At 51.1% G+C, this 26,785-nt stretch overlaps 4 protein-coding genes across 9 annotated transcripts; 2 read left to right on the forward strand and 2 right to left on the reverse strand.

Annotated features, from left to right (window-relative positions):
• Positions 1 to 4,265: 4,265 nt before the first annotated feature.
• Positions 4,266 to 8,110, forward strand: LOC100672207 (tubulin alpha-4A chain). 2 transcript variants are annotated; one of them, XM_010601880.3, is made up of 4 exons: positions 4,266 to 4,358; positions 6,090 to 6,312; positions 6,623 to 6,771; positions 7,014 to 8,110. In XM_010601880.3, exons 1-4 carry the CDS (start codon positions 4,356 to 4,358, stop codon positions 7,983 to 7,985), a joined length of 1,347 nt encoding a protein of 448 aa, XP_010600182.1. In that variant the 5' UTR covers positions 4,266 to 4,355; the 3' UTR covers positions 7,986 to 8,110. The 2 variants fall into 2 exon arrangements, with proteins under 2 accessions (XP_010600182.1, XP_023397082.1); XM_023541314.2 differs by lacking the exon at positions 4,266 to 4,358 and having other exon boundaries at positions 5,034 to 6,312.
• Positions 8,111 to 12,938, reverse strand: STK16 (serine/threonine kinase 16). Of its 3 annotated transcripts, none has more exons than XM_003406052.4 (8): positions 12,828 to 12,938; positions 12,297 to 12,486; positions 11,531 to 11,750; positions 11,094 to 11,227; positions 10,805 to 10,925; positions 10,586 to 10,681; positions 10,088 to 10,209; positions 8,111 to 9,959 (listed from the first exon to the last, which is right to left on the reverse strand). In XM_003406052.4, the coding sequence occupies exons 2-8, from the start codon at positions 12,380 to 12,382 to the stop codon at positions 9,821 to 9,823; spliced, it is 918 nt and encodes a 305-aa protein (XP_003406100.1). In that variant the 5' UTR covers positions 12,383 to 12,486; positions 12,828 to 12,938; the 3' UTR covers positions 8,111 to 9,820. The 3 variants fall into 3 exon arrangements, with proteins under 3 accessions (XP_003406100.1, XP_064142730.1, XP_064142731.1); XM_064286660.1 differs by lacking the exon at positions 12,828 to 12,938 and adding an exon at positions 12,774 to 12,791; XM_064286661.1 differs by lacking the exon at positions 10,586 to 10,681.
• A 46-nt stretch (positions 12,939 to 12,984) lies between these two features.
• On the forward strand, positions 12,985 to 20,434 carry GLB1L (galactosidase beta 1 like). Of its 2 annotated transcripts, XM_010601910.3 has the most exons (17): positions 12,985 to 13,102; positions 14,413 to 14,536; positions 14,713 to 14,879; positions 15,135 to 15,285; positions 15,471 to 15,531; positions 17,058 to 17,152; positions 17,244 to 17,418; positions 17,507 to 17,565; positions 17,672 to 17,793; positions 17,903 to 17,943; positions 18,151 to 18,269; positions 18,586 to 18,660; positions 18,763 to 18,852; positions 18,995 to 19,108; positions 19,377 to 19,508; positions 19,741 to 19,956; positions 20,124 to 20,434. In XM_010601910.3, exons 2-17 carry the CDS (start codon positions 14,480 to 14,482, stop codon positions 20,376 to 20,378), a joined length of 1,929 nt encoding a protein of 642 aa, XP_010600212.1. In that variant the 5' UTR covers positions 12,985 to 13,102; positions 14,413 to 14,479; the 3' UTR covers positions 20,379 to 20,434. The 2 variants fall into 2 exon arrangements, with proteins under 2 accessions (XP_010600212.1, XP_064142729.1); XM_064286659.1 differs by having other exon boundaries at positions 13,001 to 14,536.
• Positions 20,435 to 20,491: 57 nt separating this feature from the next.
• Positions 20,492 to 26,172, reverse strand: ANKZF1 (ankyrin repeat and zinc finger peptidyl tRNA hydrolase 1). 2 transcript variants are annotated; one of them, XM_003406053.4, is made up of 13 exons: positions 26,031 to 26,172; positions 25,243 to 25,355; positions 24,941 to 25,043; positions 24,629 to 24,822; positions 24,108 to 24,220; positions 23,867 to 24,014; positions 23,354 to 23,582; positions 23,012 to 23,167; positions 21,837 to 22,323; positions 21,567 to 21,678; positions 21,270 to 21,437; positions 21,047 to 21,132; positions 20,492 to 20,824 (listed from the first exon to the last, which is right to left on the reverse strand). In XM_003406053.4, the coding sequence occupies exons 1-13, from the start codon at positions 26,170 to 26,172 to the stop codon at positions 20,701 to 20,703; spliced, it is 2,175 nt and encodes a 724-aa protein (XP_003406101.1). In that variant the 3' UTR covers positions 20,492 to 20,700. The 2 variants fall into 2 exon arrangements, 1 of the variants encoding a protein (XP_003406101.1); XR_002784281.2 differs by having other exon boundaries at positions 20,806 to 20,824; positions 21,226 to 21,437.
• Between the last annotated feature and the right edge of the window lie 613 nt (positions 26,173 to 26,785).

Below are 26,785 nucleotides of genomic sequence, written 5' to 3' on the forward strand. Positions count from 1 at the left end.
CCTTTTGGTTAGCAGCCGAGTGCTTAACCTTTGTGGACTAGTCCCCAATAAAAACCACGGGCACTGAGTCTCTAATGGGTTTTTCTGGGCAGAAACATTGCAGGAAAATATGGCATTTTCGTTGCTGGAGGAAGAGTGCACTCGTGTGAGCCCTATGAGAGGGAGAGAGCACAGATTCCCTCCAGATTCCTTCTGCGTCTTTCCCCTTTATGATCCAGTTGTATGTCCTTACCACATCACTGCAGCAAACTTTAGCTGTGGGTACAATGGTACCCTGAGTCGGTGATTCCTTCCAGGGAATCTCCAAACATCGAGATAGTCTTGGGGTGCCTGACAGAGTAATAGTTTCTGCTTTTTTAATAGCCTAAATACTATGGAGGTTAATGGTGGGAGGGCCAAACAAAACATTTCAGAGGAAATTTGGCCTCCAGGCCACCAGTTTGCAATTTCCAAATTTTTAGAGTTCTACCCTAATTTTAAGGAGTGCTGGTGGCACAGTGGTTAAGCACTCAGCTGCTAATCAAAAGGTCGGTGGTTTGAACTCACCAGCCACTCTGCAGGAGGAAGATGTGGTAGTTGGCTTCCATAAAGATTACAGCCCCGGTAGCTCTACTCTGTCCTATAGGGTCACTATGAGTCAGAATTGACTTAATGGAAATGGGGTTTTTTGAACCCTAATTTTAAGGAGCCCTGGTGGTACAGTGGTTAAGCACTAGGGTGCTAAATAAAAGGTCGGTTGTTCAAACCCACCAGCTGCTGTAAAGATTAGAGCCTTAGAAACCCTCTAGGAGCAGTTCTACTCTGTCCTGTAGAGTTGCTATGAGTTGGAATGCGCTCAAAGGCAATGGGTTTGGTTTTTGGATTTTACCCTAATTTTAGTCCCATCCCTGGCATTGCAACAGTTAAGCAGTAGGCCACTAACTGTAAGGTAGGTGATTTGAACCCTCACAGTGGCTCTGTGGGAGAAAGACCTGGCAATCTGCTTCCATAAGAATTACAGCCAAGAAAATCCTATGGGGCAGTTCTACTCTGTCGCATGGGGTCGCTATGAGTCAGAATTGACTCGATGGTGCCCAACAACAACAACCGTGTAGTAAAACTATTCATGTGACATACACTTAGCAAAGACCTACGATGTACTAAGCATCATACTAGGAACTGGGAACACAAAGATGAATAAGACCCTTATCCAGTGCTTTGCAGTGTACTTAGAAAAAATCCAAACCAGTTGCCATTACTGTAGTTCCAACTCATGGTGACTATGCTCCATGGGGTTTTTCAATGGCTGATTTTTCAGATGTATATCTCCAGGCCTTTCTTCCGAGGTGTCTCTGGGTGAACTTGAACCTCCAACCTTTTGGTTAGCAGCAGAGTGCGTTAAATGCTTGCACCACCCAGGGACACAGTATACTTATACCTCCCTAAAGTTTACACTAAACTTTATAGTGTTGCTATGAGTTGGAACTGACTTGATGACAATGCGCTGAGTTAACTAAATAGGTCTACTTTAGAGGAGAGGAGCCCTGGGTGCACAATGGTGAAGCACTTGATTGCTAACTGAAAGGGCATTCTGCAGCAGTAAAGATTACAGCCTAGAAAACCCTATGGGCAGTTCTACTTTGTCACTTTATGTCAAAAATTGACTTGATGGCACCGAACAACAACAAAGTTTACACCTCCCTAAATTCATCTGGCCCTCACAACCCAAAGTTGTTATTCCAGTTTTACAAATGAAGAACCTGAAGGTAAAAGAGATCTAGGGTTTTGTCTAAGACAGCTCAGGTCTGTGACTACATTCATTCTGCTAGAGGTGGGGGTATAGGGGGAACAAGAGGTGGGGGTATGGGGGGAATAAGGGGGCACAAGGAAGACCTGCAAGAGGCTATGTGTCCTGTGGTCACCAAGGGCTCCTTCCTCTGTAGAGACCCATGACCTTATTTCCCAAATGGGCCTTGTCAGTTTTCTTCTTATGAATGAGTCTTGTCCTCTCAACCAATTGGCAAGTTTATTGGGAACAGAGACCTCATCATATTTTACTGTATCCCTTTCCAGCTATTTTGTTGATAGCAAGTTGCCACCACTAGTTATTGTATCATATTGTGTTATACTGTACTGGCCCAGGGGACATTTGATGGTGTGAATCCTCCCCAAGTGGTGACTAACCCAGGAGACAGAGTTATTAAAGAAGTGCCAAGGAGCACGTGGTTTAAAGTCAGGAGAAGTGTGCGTCAGGGTTGTATCTTTTCACCATACCTATTCAATCTGTATGCTGAACAAATAATCCGAGAAGCTGGACTATATGAAGAAGAACGGGGCATCAGGATTGGAGAAAGACTAATAACCTGTGTTACACAGATGACACACCTTGCTGGCTGAAAGTGAAGAGGAATTGAAGCACTTACTGATGAAGGTCAAAGACCACAGCTTTCAGTATGGATTATAACTCAACATAAAGAAAACAAAAATCCTCACAACTGGACCAATAAGCAACATCATGATAAACGGAGAAAAGATTCATCTTACTTGGATCCACAATCAACAGTCATGGAAGCAGCAGTCAAGAAATCAAAAGATGCATTGCATTGGAAAATCAGATGCAAAAGACCTCTTTAAAGTGTTGAAAAGCAAAGATGTCACCTTGAGGACTAAGATGAGCCCGACCCAAGCCACGGAGTTTTCAATCACTTCATATGCATGCAAAAGCTGGACAATGAATAAGGAAGACTGAAGAGGAATTGACACCTTTGAATTGTGGTGTTGGCGAAGAATATTGACTATACCATGGGCTGCCAAAAGAATGAACAAATCTGTCTTGGAAGAAGTACAAGAATCCTCCTTAGAAGCAAGGATGGCGAGACTACGTCTCACATACTTTGTACATGTTAACAGAAGGGATTAGTCCCTGCAGAAGGTCATCATGCTTGGTAACAATAGAGGGTCAGCGAAAAAGAGGAAGACCCTCAGCTAGATGGATTGACATAATGGCTGCAACAATGGGACTCAAGCATAGCAACAACTGTGAGCATAGCAACAATTGCAGAACCGGGCAGTGTCTCACTCTGTTGTGCACAGGGTCCCTATGAGTTGGAACAGACTCGATGGCACCTAACAACAACAACGAGGAGCACATGGAAGAGCTGCCTGGCCAATTTCCCCAGCGGAGGGAGACAGAAAATGTAAAGCAACCAAGGGAACGGAGAAATAGCTTGAAAAAGTCTGTTTTTGCAAGAAACGGAAATGAAATGTAGAAAGATGTTATGGCTTCTGTCTCACCGATGAGGACGTTAAGCTGCTGGCTCAGGTCATGTCAGCGACGTAGAGACAGAAGAGGATGGGAAAGTAAAAATCAGCCATGACACCAGAATCTCCATTTTCTTTTTCCCTCTTCAGAGTCACCGAGCCTTCTGATACCTCACAACAATGCCTCCAGGGCAGAATGATTTTCTTCTATTTATCAATGTAGATGCCAAGGATGCAGTGAGGTGTCATCTGCCCAAGGCCCCACAGGGCAGTGTGGATGCGAATCCAGGTCCTGAGGGTTCCAGGTTCTGCGCTCTGGCGGCAGGAAGGTGGGCAGGCAGCGATGGCCTTAGCTAACTAATAGTGACGGCGTTGATGACGGCCCCTGACGGGGCGGGAGGCCGGCGACCCGCTCAGATTCCCGGGGTCAGCCCTGGCAGGTAGGCGGGGGAGGGGCTCGGCTCTGCCGGAGAGACTAAGGGACCAGCACCATGGGGCTCAGGCTGTGCAGCTCCCAGGCCTCGACAGCTCACAGGCGTCAGCGAAGGCCAGGGGTACCGGCTGGGGACCAGCAGGCGGCGTGACGCTGGAAGGGGGCTCCCAGGGCCGGGCCGGAGCTGGGCAGCTTGCCCGAGCTGCCCCGGAGGCGGGGCGGGGAAGGTTTGGACGAAGGACGGCTGCAGCCACGTCGGGAGGACGGCCTTGACGCCATCCGGCCTAAGTCTGCACACCTGGGCGACCGGCGCCCCCATAACGCGGGTGCAGGCGAGAGGAGCCCTGGCACCGCGCCCTGCGTCCCTGCCACGGAGCTCGGGGGCCCCGAGTGTTGGCTCAAAACCGGAAGCGCAGGGTTAAAGCCACGGCGTCTATTCCTAGCCCAAGTCCTGCAGGTGAGGGACTCGACGCAGCTGGGGAGGGATCCCGCCCGGCCTCACCCCTCGCGGCCGCCCACCCCTCGGAGGGGGCGTGGCTCTGGGCCACCCAGCCCCCGGCGGGCGGGTCGAGCGCGCGGGCCCTGCCCCCGCCTATAAGAGCGGTGCGGCACTGCAGCTAACGCAGTTCTCACCGAGACCCGTCACCCCGACTCTACGTGAGACGCACCGCCCGGACTCACCATGGTGAGTGCGGCCCTGCAGGCAGCGCGGGGGTCCCCGGTTTCCCCTCTCCTTCGGGGGACCCCCCTGCTCCCGGGACCTTCCAGCGGGCGTTCCAGGTCTCGAGAAAGTGCGAGGATTTTTGCATCCCCCTAACCCCTGCCTGGTGACTTTGGCGGAACCGTGGCGTCCACCTTCGGAACCTGGGAATGGGTAATCGGGTAGGGTGGCATTCTTCATTAACAGAGAGGAGCCCTCCTGGCCACCTGCCCCTGCCCCACCAAGCACTTGTGCCCTAACCTTCCTGCCGGTAGTCACGCGGGCCCGTGCAAGGTCTGGGAAAGACCCGCTTGGCTGCCCAGCACCCCATTCTCCCACCCCCGCTCCTGGAACAGACTGAACACGTGCTTGGCCCAAGTAGGTGGAAGGAGGTCAGATTACTTGATTCCGCGCCCCCTTTTCCTCTGATTGTGTGTGCATCCCCCCTATCTACCGTGCCCCCCAGTGACTCAGCACCCCACTTCTGAGCCTAGAGGGGTGGCGGGAATGGGCTTCGGCTTCGGGAGGGGAGCTAGCCTCTCCAGCCGAAGCCCGGTGCGCCGACGGGCAGAGACAGCTGGCGCTGAACGAGAGCGCGGCCGGGGCCAGGCGGGGGGAGGGGAAAGAGGTCTGTGGGTGTGTGTGTGGAGGGGGGGGGGTGGTATTTATAGCCCAGGAGCGGAGGCCGAAATTAAACCCCAGGTCTGGGAAGTAACTGGAAAGAATCTAGAGGGAGGGCAGATGCAGGGCCGGGGAGCAGGATGGAGCTCGCCCCCCGGGGCAAAGTCGGTTACCTCTGGGGCCTTACCGCAGGTTCTGCTTCCTTTTCTGGGTATTGGGTAACCGTCACCCCGCCATTTCGGGGTTGGAAAGGGAGGTTACGCGGGCCCTGCGCGGATCACGTACTGCTCTGGCGCTTCAGAGATTAACCAGACTGATAGGGATGGAGCCTAAGGCAACGAGTGTCCCTGTGTCCCTAGCCCCTATTGCCCGCCCTGCCCTCTGTGCCCACTAGTTTTATTGTTGCTATTTCTGTGTGGGCTGACGCGGTGGATGAAGGTGGTGAAGAAGCCCAGAGTGCGGGGATGGAGGTGGGGAGAGGAGCCAGATGGGTTGATCCCCAGAGCCAGATGGGACTTAAAGGTGGGGGAAGGGGATATCCATTATGGTCAGTTGATGCCAACTGGAAGCTGAAGACACCTCTGCAGCCCACAGTAAAGAAGAGGGGAGAGGACTGTATGAAATTCGAGTTGTTCATCCTCAAAGGAAAGAATTAATCAGGTGGGGGGCCCCTAGCTATAAACTCAGCTCCGGTGAACCTTCTGCGCCTTTGCAGGCTCTTGCGAAGCTGGCGTTTTGGGCAGTAGGGATCAGGCTGAGAAGTCTCATGTCTCGGTTACTGCAATGTATGCCTTGCCCTCTGTGTCCTCCCTGAGTGTCCTGTGAATGTGGCAGGGTCATGTAGAGCCAAAGCTCTTGCTTGACAAGTTCCCCACTGAGAAGGAGGCAAAGGGGCTGGCCTGCCCTTCTGGGTGCCTTCAGTGCAGGAGACTTAAGGTGAGGGAGCCTGGACAGGCTGCCAGCCTCTTCTGACCATTGCCCAGCCCAAAGCCCCCACTCTTGCCAACTAAGTCATCCTAGCTGGTAGGAGGGAGGCTTATGAGGTGAGGAATTGTGGGTGTGGGATTTATGTTGTGTCCCCTCTTTATCCCTCAGCGTGAATGCATCTCAGTCCATGTGGGGCAGGCAGGTGTCCAGATGGGCAATGCCTGCTGGGAGCTCTACTGTCTAGAACATGGGATTCAGCCTGATGGCCAGATGCCTAGTGACAAGACCATTGGTGGAGGGGATGACTCCTTCACTACCTTCTTCTGTGAAACCGGCGCTGGAAAACATGTGCCCCGGGCAGTTTTTGTTGATTTGGAGCCCACTGTAATTGGTGAGAGGAAGAGGGGCAGGAATGGGGGGGGGGGGGTGGAGGAATTTGAGGGTGGCTCTGACCTTCTCTCTGAAAAGAGGGTGTCTAGACCTGGCTTTCGTAGCCCTCTTTGAAGCTGAAAAAGGCAAGCTGATCTCAGGCTGGCTTGGGCAGCAGGTCTGGGTTCCTCTCCCGCTCTGCTATCTCAAGTCTGGCAGAAGGACAAGTTCTTTCATACATCCGACCACAGCTACCATGCTGCAGGAGGGAGGTCTCTGCTGAGCACAGCCTTGTGGTTGTTGCCCTAACCATGTGGTTTATGCCCTTCCAGATGAGATCCGAAATGGCCCATACCGACAGCTCTTCCATCCAGAGCAGCTCATCACTGGGAAAGAAGATGCCGCTAACAACTATGCCCGTGGTCACTATACCATTGGCAAGGAGATCATCGACCCGGTGCTGGACCGGATCCGCAAGCTGGTAAGAATCTGGGAGGGAGGGAGCTTCTGAGACTATGTGAATGGTCAGGAACGCTGTTTTCAGATCCATTTCAGGAGGTCAGCTCTTAATTGTGCATATCCTAGGGCATGACACTGCAGCTGTGGGATGCTCAGTAGTCTTGGCCTTGACTCTTGAAATATGTTAGGCTTTTGTGAAGCCCAAAGAGTTCCTCAGACCCCTCCCTGGTACCTACATTGCTCTTTCTCATTCTTGTCTTTCAGTCTGACCAATGCACAGGACTTCAGGGCTTCCTGGTGTTCCACAGCTTTGGAGGGGGTACCGGCTCTGGCTTCACCTCGCTGCTGATGGAGCGGCTCTCTGTTGACTATGGCAAGAAGTCCAAGCTGGAGTTCTCCATCTACCCGGCCCCTCAGGTGTCCACAGCTGTGGTCGAGCCCTACAACTCCATCCTGACCACCCACACCACCCTGGAGCACTCAGACTGTGCCTTCATGGTGGACAACGAGGCCATCTATGACATCTGCCGCCGCAACCTGGACATCGAGCGCCCAACCTACACCAACCTCAACCGCCTCATCAGCCAAATTGTCTCTTCCATCACAGCTTCCCTACGCTTTGATGGGGCCCTCAATGTGGACCTGACAGAGTTCCAGACCAACCTGGTCCCCTACCCTCGCATTCACTTCCCCCTGGCCACCTATGCACCAGTCATCTCTGCAGAGAAGGCCTACCATGAGCAGCTGTCGGTGGCAGAGATCACCAATGCCTGCTTTGAGCCTGCCAACCAGATGGTGAAGTGTGACCCCCGTCATGGCAAGTACATGGCCTGCTGTCTGTTGTACCGTGGAGACGTGGTGCCCAAGGATGTCAATGCTGCCATCGCTGCCATCAAGACCAAGCGCAGTATTCAGTTTGTGGACTGGTGTCCAACAGGCTTCAAGGTTGGTATCAACTACCAGCCACCCACTGTGGTGCCCGGGGGTGACCTGGCCAAGGTGCAGCGCGCCGTGTGTATGTTGAGCAACACGACTGCCATCGCCGAGGCCTGGGCCCGTCTGGACCACAAGTTCGACCTGATGTATGCCAAGAGGGCATTCGTGCACTGGTATGTGGGTGAGGGCATGGAAGAGGGTGAGTTCTCTGAGGCCCGAGAGGATATGGCTGCCCTGGAGAAGGATTACGAGGAAGTGGGCATCGACTCCTATGAGGACGAGGATGAGGGGGAAGAATAGAACAGCTCCTGGAGTCCATTCACTATGTTTATTGCAAAATCCTTTCGAAATAAACAGTCTTCCTTGCACAGTTTGTTGTCACTCTGTGAGTGCTTAAGCTTTTGCTGCCTCCCCTTTGTGCTGCTGCTGCTGCCACCCTATTTGCTGCTCGTGACCCTTTTCCCTTCCATGGCTGAAGGTGAGAGCTGCCAAGGCGTCCCTTCCAGGTCCAGGAAGCAGACCCCAGGGACTTTGATATAAGGCCTGGGGGCACCCAGGATAGGGAGGAGATGAGGACCAGTTATGGGCCTCTCTGTCCAGCCACAAGCTATTGGAGGATACTGAGTCTTCACTTTCTTTCCAAGTAGGACCTTAAGTCCAGTGGTTTCTGTATTTGAGAGTTGGACTGCTACTCTGTTCTTCCTGCTGCTTCTGCATGGACCAGCTCTGGAAACAAGGCTTGGCCCAGGCTCCACTGCATTTTGAGGGTTTGGGAGTGGGGCTGGGCTGGCCTGGCCCAGAATTCCTGGGCATGAAGCCTAGTCATAAGCTTGGGGGATGGGAAGGGACAAGTGTGATCTCCTGGAGTTGTTTGTGCCACTGCACCTCCCAGCAGCTTTGCATAGCTTACAGTTTGTCCTGCTGCTTTGCTGGGGCTTGGGGCTGTGCCATTAAAAGTCAGGTCATCTCCCCTCTGTTTGTGCTTTCTTTCTGGCCTCAGCCTCCCAGCCTCCATGCTAGCTGGTGGGAGCCTCCTGCCTGGGCCCTGGGGAAAATTTCAACTTTGCTAATAGGCACCCCAGGCCCCACGCTGACGTCGGCATGTGGGGGTGGGTGTGGTTGGGAGGGGGAAGCTTCGCTCTCTGGAGGAGAGGCCTGAATCACCTGTCCCTCCCTGGTGAGTCAGGGACGCAGTGCCCTTACCTGAGGAACAGGTTTCAAGCCCAACCAAGGCAGGGCCCCTGTTTACTCAGCAGAGCAGGCAGGAAGTGGCAGCTGGATACTGCCAGCCACCCTGGCCTCATTAATCATTAACCGTGTGTGAGCTGGGACCATTAGGGAGAGACCTGTGCCAAAATGGCTGCCACCTCCACTCCCCTTGCCCCCACAGGGAGGCTGGGAGACCTGCCCCAAAGCTTCCTTGGGAGTCTGCACCCAGAAGGCCTTGCCTGGCAAACCACCTGGGCTGCTTTGGCCAAGCTACCCACCCCTGGCAGGGAAGGAATGAAAAAACTAATTGAGTGTGCTTTTAGGGGGCCCTGGTTCCAGTTCTTGGCACAGGTAGAAGCCAGCTGAAGGCAGTGCAGCTTTAAGTTTTTGGCTAGGACAAGCTCACTGCCAACCAGCTAGATCTAAAGGAAGGATACCTGCCTCCTTGCATGGGAGGATGAAGTCACGCCTTTCCTGACTCTATACCAGTCCTTCCCATGCTATTCCCCAGGAAATGACAACCACAATTTGGGGCCCCTGCATCCTTTCACTCTAGCAACAATGAAATGAAGAACTACACCAACAGGCTTTTGCTTTATTCTTTTGTTTATATATTCTCCTGCTCCAGGTTTGGAGGCAGACCATGATATGAGCTCAGTAGTCCTGCTCAGAGTCATGTACCATATTCTGATCAGTTTCCCTTTCCCCTACCCACCACCCCCAACTCAGTCAGGCAACTTGCCCAGTTGTTGCTTTTGGGGGTAAGAGCAGAAGCACAGATGCAGGACTAAGATGACTGTCCCTGCCTCTCCTGTCCCCAATTATAAGACAACAGTCCTGGATAGAATGGATGGAGATTCCAGTGAGGCACAGGAGCCTCTTTCCAAGGCACAAGGGTCCACTTTCTCAAAGGGCCACTGGTTTCTTCAGATTTGGGAAGTGTGCTGGCCAGGAGGTAGGGGCTGCAGTGCCTCCACCTGACTGAGAAGGACAGGAATGAGAGGGCGCTGCTGGGGGTCCACAGTCATCATGGAAGCCACCAACTGCCGCAATGCTGAAGAATGCCTGTAGAGGGAGGAAGGCAGGCTGACTGGAGGACTGGAGGGCAACCCATTCCCCGCTTGCTAAGGCCCCAGCGCAGCTAACACCAGAGGGAGGTGTCTGAAACACTTGGTGTCCCTTTTATTGCTTACCTGGAGCTTTGTGGAATGCTGAGCTGGTTCTGCACAGCAAGGGCCACACTGTCACCCTTCTGGAACACCATGTCATAAGGGCCTTCCCCAAACATCATGGCATACAGCACACAGCCTAGGGACTAAGCATACCTGGGTTACTCTCTGGAAGGGAACTGATGGAGGTAAGACCCATCCCTTGCTGCTCAGTCAAAGGGCACTATCAGGACCCACAGAAACTGCCACTTATCTGGAGGCCTCTGTATCTCTTGCTTAGCCACTGTCTTTAGCCCTGACATGTAGCTGTACCCACCCTGCTCAAGGGCAGGAATTATACCACTTCCTGAGCAGTTGACTACAGTATCTGTGACAGTCCCAGGAAGGAAGCCAAGGAGGATGGGGACATACCATGGTTCCTGGGGCCTCATGCAGTAGAAACCACAGATCCACCCTCTACTGCACAGTGGGTACAGAGCAGCAATCCTCCCCTGCCCAGGTTCCCAGCCATATGCTCCTCACCCAGACGTCAGTCTGCTCATCAATGACACAGTGGCTCTGCACGGAGAAGAGCTCCGGGGCCCGGTAGGAGATGGTGCATCGCTGGGCCGCCCAGTCCTGGAACAGTGGCCCCAGAGCTCAAAAGTGGGTCACAGGCCACAGTCATGTGACCAAATTGGGGCATGCCCCAGAAGGGACTGAGGATGGGGAACAGGTGGACAAACAAACCTGGAGACTCACCTGCAGGGCCAGGGCCTGGCGGGAACCCTCCACGTGGATACGTGCTTGATTCATGGAACCCAAGTCCATTAAAACAGGCTGCCCCTCATCTCCAAGCAAGATATTGGTGGGCTTTAGGTCTCTATAGTGAAGTGGGAGTGAATCATGAGCATCCCTGGACAGTAAGGCCAAAATCCCAAGGAACAAAAGAATCATGGGGGCTGTTGCTTGAAAGGAGAGCAAAGACTTCCCATTTCTTTTGGTGAGGCTCTTCCTCTTTGCCCAGTAAGTAGGGGATCCTCCCACTGACCTGTGGGCATAACCCTTGGCATGAATGGCCTCAAGGCCTCTGCAGATACCCAGCAGCAGCAGCAGGATTTGGTCCTCAGTCAAGAAGCTGCCTCTGTCCTTCAGTCTCTCTATCTCATTCCACAGCGTACCTCTCTGCAACACAATTTCCCCAGTTTTCCTGAGCCTTCTGTTCGCTCTGTCAAAGCCTATCAACCTGTTCACCACACACACCTCAGATCCCACAGTCCCACTTAAAATCGAAAAACCAAACCAAGTGTCGTTGAGTCGATTCTGACTCATGGCAGCTCCATGTGTCCCACTGGGGTTCCTCTAAACCCCAAATCTGAGTGGCCAAACCCAGGACATGGTCCCTGCTTCCTACACATTTGACTGCCCACACAGCCCTTAGTAAGTGGCTCTATTGCAACCCCCTCCACATCCAAGAGTCCTTCTGACCTTGAAGAAGGGTAGCAGCAGCCAGGCCTCATGTTTCGAGCCCCGGTCCCTCATACAGTAAGCCACGAGGTGGAGGATATTGGGGTGATGGAAGAGCCGATGCATGTCTGCTTCTCGCTGGGCCTCCTCCCGGTCCTGCTGCTCGTGACACAGAATTCGCTTCAGGGCGTAGAAGTGTCCATCATGTAACCCCTCCACTAGGTCCACATAGCTGAACCCACTGTGGGCCAAAGGGGTCAGTGAAGGACCACGGTCATCTCCCGCAATGCCTGCACCCAGAAGAATTCCCTGGGGGAAGAAGGCTGTATTTCCCAACTAGTAGAAACCCATCTGAAGACTATCATACTTTGAGCTCCTCGAGAACAGCGACATAGTCATTTCTGAGGTACTACGATCGTAACACAGAGTTCTGTACTTGGCAGATGCTCAATAAATGTTAAATGAATAACAGCCAACATTTACCAAGTGTTTATGGACCTGGCATTGGGCTTGCCCTCTTATACACATCATCTCAATCCTCACAACTCCATCAGCGAAACATGATTATCTCCATCAAGCATATGACAAAACCATGGCTTACCAAGGTCACACAAGGTAGATCTAGGAGGCCTGGCTGCAGAATTCACCTTTTTGACTACCATGCAGCTAGGCCCCGTTAGGTGACTTAGAGGACAGAGTTAAAACCCTTATACCCCTGTCATGTATGGATTGGTGTCCTTCAATCACCATAATCTGGGAACTCGCTCAGTGATTTCCAAACACTCACCCCTCCCCCAGTTTCTGTATGAAGAGGTAGCGCTTATTGTCAATGACGACAGTTCCCCGAGAGCAGACACACAGCGCATGGCCCATAGTGTCTCAGTCATCCTCCTCAAAGACGGTCTGAGGCTGCAGAAGAATTCGTTCAGGATGAGTGGGCTCTTCCAGGCCATGCACTGAGGGCCCAGCAGAGCATGCTGTAAAGAACAGAAAGGAACAGTCGCGACGACCCCTGAGGTACCAATGCGGAAAGCAGAGGCCTGGATCTGAGGACCTGGCGACACCAGCTCCAACAAAGCTGGGGTCAGGTGCCTTAAAGCCTCAGGCCACGTAACAACTACCACGCCGCTTCCGCCAACCTCAGGCCACCTTTGGGCGGCCCCGCTCCCACGCCCGTCGGGCCGTAAAGGCAAGGCAGGGCAGTTCGCGGGAGGTGCAAGGCTGGGGCCCACCCCTTCCAGGACCCATCCCCTCTAGGACCCACCCTCGGCAACCGCGCGCAGAGCCCAGGGTCCCCCAGCCCCGGCCCCCCACTGACCTGGCTCGGGCGACAGGGACGCGCTAGCGGCCGGAAACAGTGGTTACATCATCAGTCCGCGCCGGCATAACGGCCCGCGGTATCATAGCAACCGCTGGGCACCCGGACGATGTGGGGGCGCCGCGCTGCGAAGCCCGGGGCAGGCTAGGCCTGGGGAGGACGGGTCCCAGGCGAGGGGTCCCACCTGGCCTTCAAGACGCAGGCACTCGAGCCAAAGGGGAGCAAAACCGGGCCCGGCCCTAGGCCCCCAGGACCTCCATCTCCCAATGCCCGAGGTAGGGGGTCTCATACCTCCCGCGCTCTGGGGCCAGAAAGCGGCCGTCTACTGTACAACCCGGGGACACAGGGAGAAGCAGGTGCTCGCGGTCTGGACTGCTGGAGCTGTGAGCTCTGAAGCCACACAACCTCCAGGGCTCTGGCCCGGATCCCACCACTCTAGGCTTAGTGGTTAAGATCAGACTCGTGAACCAGACTGCCAGGGTCTAAATCCGAACTGAACAGCCTACTAGCTGTGTGACCTCGGGCAAGTTACTTAACGTCTCTGAGCCTCACTTTCCCTAGTCTTTATCCTTCAGCCTTTCTATCTCATTGCACAGCGAACATCTGGGATACAGGCAGTAGTCCCAAAGGTTGTATGGTGCCTATGGTTACCTGCCTGAACCATGAAGCCAGACTGCTGAGTTCAAATCCCAGTGCTACTAAACTAGTGTGTAACTATGAACAGGTTACTTAATATTTCTGTCCCTCAATTTCCTCATCTGTAAAATGGGGATGATAATTATCTACCTCAGAGTTCTTTGAGGATTAAATGAGATATGAAGTGCTTAGCATAATATCTAACACATAGCCTTCAGTAAGTGTTAAAAAAAACAATAACGGTAATTATTACTAATTACCCTGGTCCTCACATCCCAGGCTTGGGACTGTGAGGGCAGGAGGAATGGAGACTGACAAATTCCCAAATCTTGGCACCAAGCAGTTATTCTTAAAATCTCTTGCTCAGGCAGGCAGGGATGAACTGGGAGAGTGGGATGGGGATAAGATGGAATGAATGGCCAGGATGGACCCTTCTTCTCAAACAGGGCTTTCCAGGAGAAACATCCCTTTTGTAACCTGGTTCTCCGTTTTCATACCCCGATCATGGGGAAGATTGTCTGAGGTTTCCCTTAGTTCTGAACAGGCGTTAGCCCCTGGTTCTGACATTCATTCGTCTATATTTAACCTGCTGTGTGTCCACTCTGAAGGATTTAAGATGGACCAGGCACTGCTTGCCTTTAGGGAGTTATTCTAGTAGAGCTGTGATTCTCAGTCTTGAATGTGTTTAGGGTCTCCTGAGGATGTTGTTAAAATACAAATTCTGGTTCCATAGGTCTGAGAAAGGACCTGAGATTCTGTATTTCTAACTAGCTCCCAGGTTATGCTGACGAAGCTGGTCCGATGGATTGCACTTTGAGTAGCAAGATATAGAGGATTTTACAATCTAGTAGAGTGGCAGGTGGCTGCAGGCTGGAGACAAAAGTCCAGGGTAATCTTCTGGCAACTTGGGGTGGTCTCCGCCCCCTTGCTCACTGAGGTTCCCTCCCAGGAATCCCACGTGACGGTTGGACCTCAGTCTCAAAACTAGGAGCCCTGCAAGCGCCGTGGCTCCCAAGATGCCGCCCTGCCTTCTCTCTCTGCTGCTGCCGTTCCTGACGCTGCTGCTGCCCCAGGTAAGATAAGAGGGTTGAGCCGGCCTGCCGGGTTCGATGAGGCCGGATCAGATTCGGCGGATGTAGGGAAAGTAAAAATAATAACTGGCGGGGCTATTTACATATTCTCCGCTCTCGGCAGACGCTGATCCCCACTGCAGACCTCTGCTGAGCAGCGTCTCTACTTTAATTTGCAGGCAGACACTCGGTCTTTCGTAGTGGATCGGGATCATAACCGGTTCCTCCTGGACGGGGTTCCGTTCCGCTATGTATCTGGCAGCCTGCACTACTTCCGGGTACCGCGGGTGCTTTGGGCAGACCGGCTTTTCAAAATGCGAATGAGCGGCCTTAACGCCATACAGTTGTAAGAAGTGCTCAGAGAGCCGTGGAGAGGCGGGGCTTACCCTTCGTACCACCCCCTTAGGAGGAAGCTTGGGGCAGAAAGACTGGCACAGGATGGAGAGGGGTTGGAGCACCAGGGCTCCCAGGCCAAGGGTGGGAAAGGGTGGGCCAGGACATTTTTCCAACTGCTTCCTGGAGATTTCCTGCAGAGCCTGAGCCCTTAGGCCTCACTGGTATCTCTCCACTTTGGGCCCTGTTAACCTCTTCTTTCCTCCAGTTACGTGCCTTGGAACTACCATGAGCCAGAGCCTGGGGTCTATAACTTTAATGGCAGCCGGGACCTCACTGCGTTTCTGAATGAGGCAAATAAGGCGAACTTGTTGGTCATACTGAGACCAGGACCTTATATTTGTGCAGAGTGGGAGATGGTGAGTTAGTTGGAGAAGGGATAGAAGAACCAAAGCCACCCTTGTATGATTCCTAGACAACTCCCTTCTGCCCATACTGTAGGGCCACTTCCAACACTGCACTGAACTTCCTCCCTTCCTACCTCCCCCACTCCACCCCAAAACAACAAAACCTACACTCTTCCTTGTGTTTATGTTTCTCTCAGGGGGGTCTCCCATCCTGGTTGCTTCGAAAACCTAAAATTCATCTGAGAACCTCAGATCCAGGTGAGTTGAGACAGAAGATTCAATAGAAAAAGGCAAACAACAATTGGCTCAGGTATCAGAGAAGGTTTTCTTGAGGAAGCGAGCTATAATTTAAGCATGAGTTGCAATTGGCCAAGTGAAGGAAGTGGGGACAAAAAAAATGTCAGTCAGAAGTAATAACATGCATGAAGACCTGAGAGTGAATCACAGAAGTCACAAGTAGGAGTTGAGAATTTAAGGCATGCTACCTTTTTTACCTAATGTAAACCAGGGATCTTTCAATTGATGGCTAAAATCGACCGGACAGTGCATTAGGGTACAGGTTACACATTACACATTTCTGTGAATTCACAGGCCACTTTATAGCAATTTGAGGCATAAGCTGATTACATAATAATAGCTCTATAAGGTTTAAGATGTATTTAACATTTTTATTACAGGAAAAAAACAAATGTGTAAGAAACACTGCTTTAAGGTCTCCTATGTTGAAATTCCATTGATATGCAAATATATGAGTGCTTAGGGTTGAGTTTCTTCTGACAAGAGTCAGTCAGTGCTTCCCAGATTTAGTTATGTATAAGTGGGATAAACGGAGAGAAGAATGAAGTTGTCAAGGATTTCATTTTACTTGGACCCACAATCAACACCCATGGAAGCCAGCAGTCAAGAAATCAAACGACGCATTGCATTTGGCAAACCTGCTGCAGAAGACCTCTTTAAAGTGTTAAAAAGCAAAGATGTCACTTTAAGGACTAAGGTGCACCTAACCCAAGCCATGGCCTTTTCAGTCACCTCATATTGCGTGTGAAAGCTGGACAGTGAAAAACGAAGACCAAAGAAAAATTGATGCCTTTGAATTATGGTGTTGGCAAAGAATATTGAGTGTACCATGGACTGCCAGAAGAACAAACACATCTGTCTTAGAAGAAGTACAGCCAAAATGCTCCTTAGAAGCAAGGGTGGCAAGACTTCATCTCACATACTTTGGGCATGTTATCAGGAGGGACAAGTCCCTGGAGAAGGACATCATGCTTGGTAAAGTAGAGGGTCAAGAAAAAAGAAAAAGACCCTCAACTAGATGGATTGATATAGTGGCTGCAACAATGGGCTCAAGCATAACAACGATTGTGAGGATGGCGCAGTTCTAGACAGTGCTTCGTTCTGTTGTACATAGGGTTGCTATGAGTCAGGAATGACTTGACGGCACCTAACAACAGCAAGTGGGATGGAGGAGCCCTGGTGGCACAGTGGTTAAGAGCTCGGCTGCTAATCAAAAGGTCAGCAGTTCAAATCCACTGGCTGCTCCTCGGAAACCATATAGGGCAGTTCTACTCTGTCTTGTAGGGTCACTGTGAGTCGGAATCGACTCAGCGGCAATGGATTTGGTTCAGGTAAGTCAGATGGAGACTGCAGCCCCAGGTATAGTCAGCATGGAAGTTGCTAGTATTGACGCTGGTTGGTGTGTTTGTGTATGTGTGTGCAGAGGTTGTGGTAGCCCCTAATGAGCAGAGCACTGTGGGCTCAGAGAGCGCGGCTTCTTCCTTTAGACTTCCTTGCTGCAGTGGACTCCTGGTTTCATGTCTTGCTGCCCAAGATATATCCATGGCTGTACCACAATGGGGGCAACATCATTAGCATTCAGGTACAAGTGAAAAGTTGACTGGGCAAGGAAAAGGGGGTGTAGGAGGTCCTTAACCTCCTCACTGAACTCCTTTTTCCCTTCTTCCTGGCAGGTGGAGAATGAATATGGTAGTTATAAGGCCTGTGATTTCAGCTACATGAGGCACCTGGCTGGGCTCTTCCGTACAATACTGGGAGACAAGATCTTGCTCTTTACCACTGATGGGCCTGAAGGACTCAAATGTGGCACCCTCCAGGGACTCTATACCACTGTAGATTTTGGCCCAGGTCTCCTAAGCAAGGGGTAGGAATATGGTCAGGGGAAGGGGCACCTCTTCTATAATGTTTATCTTTCACCTCTGCCTCCTTTCTGCAGCCGACAACATGACCAAAATCTTTAACCAGCTTCGGAAGTATGAACCCCATGGGCCATTGGTGAGGGGCCAGAGGGAGGGGAATCAAAGCAAGAGTCAGGGATGGGAAAAAGTCGAGCTTGGTTCCCATCTTGCTCACCCCATTTTCCTTTCACTTCACACTCTAGGTAAACTCTGAGTACTACACAGGCTGGCTGGATTACTGGGGCCAGAATCATTCCACACGGTCCATTCCAGCTGTAACCAAGGGACTAGAGAACATGCTGAAGTTGGGAGCCAGTGTGAACATGTAACTTGGAGGCACTGAGGCCAACATGAATCTGTTCGGGGAGTTGGGGATGGATGTTAAGACTTAATGGGTCAGCTTTTACCTTTCCCTGTACCCTCCCCCACATCAGGTACATGTTCCATGGAGGTACCAACTTTGGATACTGGAATGGTGAGTCCAGATGGTCCCTGGGGCAGAAAAGCAGGGAGGTAGCAAGGAATTAGAACCTGAGGGCTGGATCGTTCAGGATGTCTAGAAACTAGGTATGGCCACTGCTGCTACCTCTGATGGCAAAATTCACTGCATCAAACCCTTTCTTTGCTTATTGCCTATCATCTGAAATATTTAAGTTAATTAATTAAATTGGTTCAACCCCAGGTGCTGATGAGAAAGGGTACTTCCTTCCAATTACTACCAGCTATGACTACGATGCACCCCTCTCTGAAGCAGGAGACCCCACACCTAAGCTTTTTGCTCTTCGGAATGTCATCAGCAAGGTGCACTATCACTTCATCAAGCTTCAAAGACTTTTATTAATTTGGGGAAAGGAAGTGGTCAAGTTGTTTGTAGAGGGATCCCATAAAGCAGTGGTTCTTGCCTGAGCCACAGAGCCCTCTGAGTGTCCCAGGGAAACATTCCCCACTGACATGTGACTATTTGGAGAGCTATACACTTGTGTGCAAAATTACAGGGTTTTATGACCCCCGGAGCCCTTGTCTGGACCCCAGCTACATGAGGCTCCCTGCTCTAGGGCCTTGGAATAGGGGTTGTTCCTATGGCTTACCTATGGCTCTTGAGAGAATTTGGGTTCAGTTCCAGGAAATTCCCTTGGGACCCTTACCTCCCCCCAGCCCCAAGATGATGCTTGGACCTTTGACTCTGCACCTGGTAAGTTCCTCTTCATCTTTTCTCTAGTTCTACTCCTTTATTCTCTAAGTATCCCATCCTGTCCTGTCCCTCTATTCTGATACTTTTCTGTTATTCTAATAGGATGGAAGTTTGCTGGCATTCCTAGACTTCCTATGCCCCCAAGGGCCCATCCGTTCAATCTTGCCGATGACCTTTGAGGCTGTCAAGCAGGTAGGGCATAAATGCACACCTGGTAGGTTTGGAAATTTTCTTCAACAGCCATAGCCAAAGGTTCCCTCTGGCTACCCATCTTCCCCACAGTATCATTTCTTATTTCTCAGTTCATCTTAAGTACTTGCTCTTCCACATCCAGGACCATGGCTTTGTGTTGTACCGGACCCATCTGGTCAATACCTTTACAGAGCCGACATCCTTCTGGGTGCCAAATGATGGACTCCATGACCGTGCCTACGTGATGGTGAATGGGGTAAGAGCCTGAATCCAGGCTCACTTCCTCCCCTCCCCAGTGTGCTTTAGCTTTAAGTTCCGATATCTTTTTCCACCTGCCTGCTTACATTTGCAGGGGTCCAGAGAGAAGCTGGGAGGAGAAAGTTTGACTAAGAGTAGAGTTCCAGAACAGATGGGTAACTGATAGATGGGCTCACATTCTCTTTGCCCTCCAAATAGGCTTCCTGTGTAACAGCCAGGAGCTAGATGCTGAGCCCTTCTTCTCATAGAGCCTCTCTTATCCACAGGTGTTTCAGGGTGTTTTGGAACGAAACATGAAACACAGATTATTTTTGACGGGGAAAATGGGGGACAAACTGGATGTCTTGGTGGAAAACATGGGGAGGCTCAGTTTTGGGTCTAACAGCAGTGACTTCAAGGTGAGCTAGCCTTGCCCACTCCTACCCCCAATACCCTTATCGACCATCCTCTCTTGGAAGGACAGGGGCCTCATGCAAGATAACCAGAGCTATGTCCTTTGGAGTCAGGCAGAGAAGTAATGGCTTGCAGGGATCTTGACATGGCTACCGGTTATATCCCAGGGCTTGGTTAGGGATCTGGTTTGGCCGCAGAGATTAGTGGATGATTAATTTTCATTTGCCTTCCCCACAGGGCCTGTTAGAGCCACCACTTATGGGGCACGTAGTCCTTACCCAGTGGCTCATATTCCCTCTGAAAATTGATAGTCTTGTAAAGTGGTGGTTTCCTATCCAGTTGCCGAAAAGATCACAACCTTCAACTTCCTCTGGCCCCACCTTCTACTCTGCATCGTTTCCAATTTTAGGCTCAGTCGGGGACACATTTCTGTATCTACCTGGATGGTCCAAGGTATTGCTGATGGTGGTGATTGAGGGGTGGTAGTGGTATGATGGTAAAGAGGAAAATGATGGAGGGGGAGCAGAAATTACTCCTCTGACTGGAAACTCAAAAAGGGCGGGGGAGAGATTCTACTTCCTTGCAAGCTGACCCTTTCTTTTCCCCACCCCACTTCCTAGGGCCAAGTCTGGATCAATGGGTTTAACTTGGGCCGGTACTGGACAAAACGGGGGCCACAACAGACCCTCTATGTGCCAAGACCCCTGCTATTTCCTAGGGGAACATTCAACAAAATCACAGTGCTGGAGCTAGAAAATGTGCCTCCTAGGCCCCAAATCCAATTTCTGGACAAGCCTATCCTCAATAGCACCTTGTATAGGACATACCTCTATTCCTTCTCAGCTGGTGAACAAATGGAGTTAAGTGGGCACTGAAAGAAAGGTAACCCTTGTACCTGGGACATGGAGTGGTCAGGATCCCTTGGTGCTGGCCATGGGGACCATACAAAACCAAAGGCCACAAGGCCTGGACGGAAGTACAAGTGCAGTTTCTTTGCCAAACTTTATTTTGATTAAAGTTCCAGAGACAGTACCAGCTCCACACACCTCTGTGGCCCTATCTTTGCCCTGGTTCCTGAGTGCCCCTCACCCTAATCTTCCAAATATCGTCTGGCCTCATGGGGAAGACGAAACCTAGAGCTGGTGTGAATGTGCCCTTTCAGGGCCTAGAGTTGGCCCCAGGTGGAGCTATAAAAGATCAGGAAGAGGGCCTCCCAGCCCGAGAGCGATGATCCCGGAGGCAGCGTGTGGAGCAGAAAGAGAAGTCAAGGTAATGAAAGGGAATGAGGCCTTGGAGGGATGTCCCACAACTCCAGCAGCGTCTGAAGAAGAGGAAAAAAAAATGGATGGACAGGTACCCCCAAATCTTTCCAATCCAAGCCTTCCCTACCCTTCCTGCCATTTATGTTTTCATTCCAAAAGTTCCCAGAACATCTCAAATCCCCTCAACAACCCTTCTGAATATCATGTAGGCACCCATTCCACTTGCCCAAAATGGTCCCTACAACATAATATTCCACCCATTCACACGTACCCCCCCATACCGGACATTGATGATCACAGGGTCAGGGATCTGAGGTGCAGGGGCTCCCAGCTGGGCAGCTAGTCGGCGCTCTGCAGCAAGAGCTCTCTGAAGAAAAGAGAAGTTGTGTTAAGGACAAGGCCCTAGTCACAGATGAGGTACCAAAGAAGTGGCAGCTGCTTAATGAGGAATGGATTAGACCTCTAAGGAAGTCTTGCTGTGGAAGAGAGAACCTCCAGCTTCACCTTCTCTCGGTCACTGAGGGCAGCAAATCTCTGCTGCTCTTCTTGCTCCTGCTTCTCCTGCTCCTGTTGCTTCCGCTGCTGTTCCTCCCGTAGCCGCCGGGCTGCCTTCTGCTCCCTTTTCCGTGTGGCCTGCCGTGCCTCCATCTCTGGTGTCAGTGGGCCTGGCACCTAGAGGATTTCAGGAAAGGTATTAGGTAAGACCCATTCAAGCTGGCCTTGGTAAAACTGTAATCGAACAGATCTAGCCAGGATCTGTGATGCCTTCCCACACTGCTTCTCCTTCCTTTTCCAGCTGACCTGAGCCTTGTTGTAATCATAGGCATCCAGATTCTTCTCCATGAACCTTCGGAACTCATTACGTGTTGATTTGTCAACTGCAACGGTATACGGTGGCTGGGCCCGGAAGTCCCTGGGTGTGAAACCCCCCAAGATGAGTTCAACCTGCCTCCTGTCTTTCTCAGCATCATCTAACCAGACCAAGGGAATACTATCAAGTAGCCAATGCCAACTTTAGCCTCCAGACCATCTTCCAGACCCAAAATGGCTCAAGATGGGGCCCTTACTTACTGCACAGTAGGGTCGGCACCTGCCTCCAATAGCAGGCGAACCACTGAACCTCTTCCAGCTGCAGCTGCTGCATGCAGGAGCGTAAAGCCACCAGAGCCCAAGGGGGCACTGAGCAGAGACCTAACTCCAGGGTCTGCAGGGTTGGAAGCTAGCTGGAGCTTCAGCATCCCAACATCTCCGGCTCGGCAAGCAGCCAGAAGCACACCCCAGAGCTCTGGCTGACCAGTGGCCATGGCCTCATCCAGCGAAGGCCCCATGGGGGTTGTATCTGCCAGGGCTGCCTCTGTGAGAGCCTCATCTTCTTGGGGTTGCTGGGGTAGAGTCCTGTGTGCCCCAGCCTCCAGGTCCCGGCTTCTCTGCTTCTTACTCCTTTTCTTCCTACTCCGCTTGGGCAATACCTCAAACTCACGAAGAGCCAGAGTCCCCAGTGTCATCTCCACCAGCTCCAACTCAACCTGGAAGCTGTCCTCTCCCTCCGACCCTGAACCTAGGGAAAAATATGACGTTAGCCCCATCTAAAGGATAAGCAGAGGGTGGAAGGATGTGGGTTGCCCCAGATGCATAAGAATGTATATAAAAAGATAATCTAGATCCTAAAATTAAGTGTTTTTATTTTGTCACCTAAGATAAAGTAGCACATCGAGAGCTGAATCTATCAGTATCACAGGCAGAAATAAGGCTCTCAGCCCAGATGAGGACAGGCCCAGAAGGAGATATTCAGGGACAGAAGTCCCTGAACTCTCACCCTAGGGTGGCATGCAATAAAGGAAAGGCTGGGAGCAGTTACAGCCATGCAGGCCAAGGATCTGCAGCCAGGAAAGCAGCTCAGCCCAAAACCACAGCATGGAGTAAGACAAACAAATACAACAGATTCATGCAACGTGAATACTCAAGCATCTATTCTGTGTCAAGATTGTTCTAAGTCCTGGGGATACATCAGTGAACAAAAGAGGTAAGATATGGGAAAGACAATCACTGAGCATGTCTCAGTAATTGTTATGACATATCCCATTTTATAAGCAGACACTGGTATGGTTGTAAATACGTATGTTGGGGTAGAAGGGCCCATCTGTAAATAGGGACATGGGTAAGTTATCTGGGTAGCAAATCTGCCACTGCGTTTCCAGGATAGACACCCATATAGGGATTTGACAGTTGCCAAATGTTGCTCAAACCCTGTTTGGGAGACTGTGCATTCTGCCCAAGTTCCTCATTTTCATCACTGGGGACCTTTCTTCTTTCTTCTTCGATAGCCTCCTTCCTCTCCACTTTCATTGTCTTCCAGTGTGTTTGAGGTGAGTCTGATCTGACTGCCTCCCGGGGGTCTTCTCCTGCCACAAACAAAAGATCACTCTCAAGTGTAGCTGAGAAGCCAGCCCAGGCTTCTCAGCGAAGATGTGGTTGCGCTGCGGTTCAGGACCTGGAAAATCTTTGGATGCACACGTGAGAACCTGAGGCTGGGAGTACAGCAAGGTCTAAGGAACCTAGGGATCTGGGGATCTGTATCAAAGGCTCACCATGGACATGCAAAGTAGTCAGCTTATGGAGCACACGCTGTAGCTCTCGGAAGGTGGGTCTGCGGGTGGCGAGGGGGATATCCCAAAGTCGGGGGTCCCCCCGTTGCAGGGGTGCCCCACGGCCTCCAAAGAACAAGGATCGGCCAGAGCGGGGGGCACGCAGCAGAATGGTCCCAGCCTCCACCAGCGCCTCAGCCCAGCCTGGCCCTGCCAACAGGTCACGAACCTCCTAGAGGAGAGAGAGTAACTCAGCCCTGCACATCTCTACGTGCTATTTTAAAATTTCCAACCCAAAAACCCACAGATCATAGAGATAGGAGATAACACAAAGTGAGAAAGAATGAGTACTAAAGACCCTGGGGATTCCTTTTCTACCTTTGTTTACCCAGAAATAATGAAGATTGGAAAGATATGGAAGTAAAACACCTCTCCACTACAACACTTAATGAGTTAAATTGAAAAGAGAAAAAAGTGTGGATCAGAAGACTGCCAGATCTGGGAGGCCTAACTCACCTTACATAGTGTGGCTTCATTATAGCGCCTCAAGCTGGCTCCAGCAGAGCGAGAAGCCCCACCCCGGGCATCCTGAAGCCCCTGGGCTGTGCCCCGCTTGGCCCGTACAGTGTAGCGGTGAAAAGTTTTGTGTGCCACCACTTCTCTTCTGTAGACAGCACAGATTCAGTACTAGAGACCAGCTGATGCTCCCAGGCTAACAGGATCCATTCCATCCTCACCCTATGTAGCACCCTCTCACCCTTGGAAAATGGCACCAGCAAAGTGCCCAGCTGCAGCCATGAGCACCACACAGTATCTGGGACCTCCACTTTGCAGGTTCTGTAGCAGAAGTCCTGCCTCTTCTGGGGGCACCTGGTTGAAAGAGGAGAAGCACAAACATTCTACCTGTTGCATTCATGGAAAGCAAGAAACCAATACCGAAAAGACTCCCAAATGCCAGCGCTATCTCATTTAATACAGTCACCCTGAGGATTGTCTCCATTTTACAAATAAGAAAATTTGAGGCTTGTAGTGGTAGCCAAGAACAAGTGGTAGAACCGCAACTGAAACCTAGACCAGTCTGTTCCCAAACTTAATTCCACTACTGTTAATCCTTCCCAGATTCAGGTCAGCTTAACCCAAGACTATGGCTGTCAAGTGTGATGCCTATACCAAGACAGGAAGAAAGGGAAGAAGTGAGAAACAGACTGGGCTAAGGGGAAATCTAGAGAGATCATACAAAAGGCCAGGGTTGACCATACAACCTGTGCTGTCACTTGCCTGGCGAGGGCCTAGGATACAACGGTAGGCAGAGAGGAACTGGCCCTGGGCGTTTCGGAAAAGAACCTGATGCGGGTGGAAGCCTCGTGGTTGGTTAGGCTTCTCAAATTTAGCCCTTTCCTCATCTACTATCTGCAAATCCTCCTCACTGGCTGAGTCTGAGTCTTCTGATCCTGAGATGCTGGAAAGATCTCCTGTGGACAACATGATACACAAGTTTGATACCCCAACTTTGACCTTTCCCTAAACTCCTGAACTAGCCTTTCTCTACCCCATGTCATACTCCCATTCAGGTTTCCCACCAGTTGTCACCTGTGGAGCTCTGCTTTTCGAAGTCCAAGGCAGAGAGGTGGGGCTTGTCCTTAAGACGTTGCTTTAAGTTAAACCGATGCCAGTCAAGCTTATAATGTTCTCTCTGGTAGGAAGAAAAGAGGGAGGCAGAAGATGAAAATGTGGTAGCCAAGAGTAGGAATGGAGTTCCAGAAAGTATGACGAGTAACAAACTTACTGAGTTCCTTAGTCAAAGCATAGACCTTCTTTAAGACAACTGTACCTCTCCCCACCCACCATTATACCTATACTTCCAACATCTAGCCCTCACTCTAGCCCTTTACCTGCTCCTGGTGGTTCTGCAAGGTGTGGTCACAGGTTAAACAATGTAACTTCTCCGAAATATCTGGAGGACCCTGGAGTAGTTTTCTTTTTGGGCTCTCTGTCTCACCTGAACCTAAATATGGGACGGATAACTGGAGGTAGAAAAGGAGTCCAAATCCATGGTACAAAGCAGAGGAGGTTACAAAAGGAGATGGCATGTCCTTATCTTCAAAGAATTTACAATTAAGTAATATGAAAGAAATGGAACGGTAATCACCTTATATAATGTTATATGCTTCTGAAAAAAATATATATAAAATGAATACAAACCAAACATTGCACTTAAGTGAACCAGAGGAGTAGTTTAGAGAAATCCTGCAGAAAATAACTTTTTGTATGATTAGAATTCTTTTTAACTGCAAAAACCACTCCCCAAATGTCGGTTTTTTTAGCTTACATTTTCAATTACAGTGTGTAGTTTATTTAAAGAGAGGCGCAAGAAAACACATAAACAGAAACGAACCAAAATTATATAAAACTAAATACATAAATATTTTTGTAAAGCATTGGTGTTAATGAGAAAAGATATAAGTAAAGGCAAGAGACTTGTCTGGAGACAATTCAGGGGCCTGTGCTGGAAACCACCCCGAGATTAACTGAAGGGATCAATTTTATCCAGCAGAAAGGGAAACCAAAGTGGGCTCCTGAGCTGGGGAATACCAATAAAGACAAGCTCCGTGGAGAAGCAATGTACTCCAAATAGTCCTGTCATGTTCCTTGTGGGTCCACCCCAAACCTTCCCGGATACCTGGACAGTGCAGGGCCTGGGCCAGAGCCTCCCTGGGAACGTGGCTCACCAGACTCAGGCCCTGAAAGATCAGGGCATCCGCGTTGAGGTCAAACAGGGAGACCGACGCAGGAGCCGGGGCTGCAGCTGAAGTGGGCGACATGCCTCAGCAGGAATTACTTAGAAACGGCTCCTGGAGCAGAAAGGGGAAAGGAACCGAACTCCCTAAAGCGAGATCCTACTGCCCGCGTCTCCGGACTGACTGACTCGGTCTCCTCTAAGCCGTGAAGTATATCGGCCTTCACCTCGGTACTCGGGAGTCAGATCCGGGGTAAATACGTGACCCGGGTCGCTTATTCAAACCCCCAACCTCAGACCACGCGAGAGTGAAATGGGGGAGCAGCCAGCTACTAAATCGAGTCTAGCAGTTAAAATCACTGATGTTCCCTAATGGACCGCTCCTCGTTACCCGAACGACGAGCTCCGGTATCTACTGAACTGCATAGACTCGCTGCCGCCGGTACCAGCTGCACCAAATATCCCCGGGAGCCGAGCGGCACGCACGTCTACAACTCGAGGCCTGCACTTCTGTAACACGACAGTCCCGTCGCTACGGAGCGGCGAAGGGGACAAACAACATCTCCCGTACCTCGGCCCCGCCGCTCGTAGAGCACAGTATTGGTTCCCTGACTGTGCCAGATCCGCCTCGAGCCTTTAGTCCCGTCCTCAGAGCCGAGAATTGGCCGTCGTGCTTCCACCCCGTATGCTCATTGGCC

Source organism: Loxodonta africana, chromosome 6 (assembly GCF_030014295.1).
Source record: "Loxodonta africana isolate mLoxAfr1 chromosome 6, mLoxAfr1.hap2, whole genome shotgun sequence".
In the NCBI taxonomy this organism is placed as follows: Eukaryota; Metazoa; Chordata; class Mammalia; order Proboscidea; family Elephantidae; genus Loxodonta; species Loxodonta africana.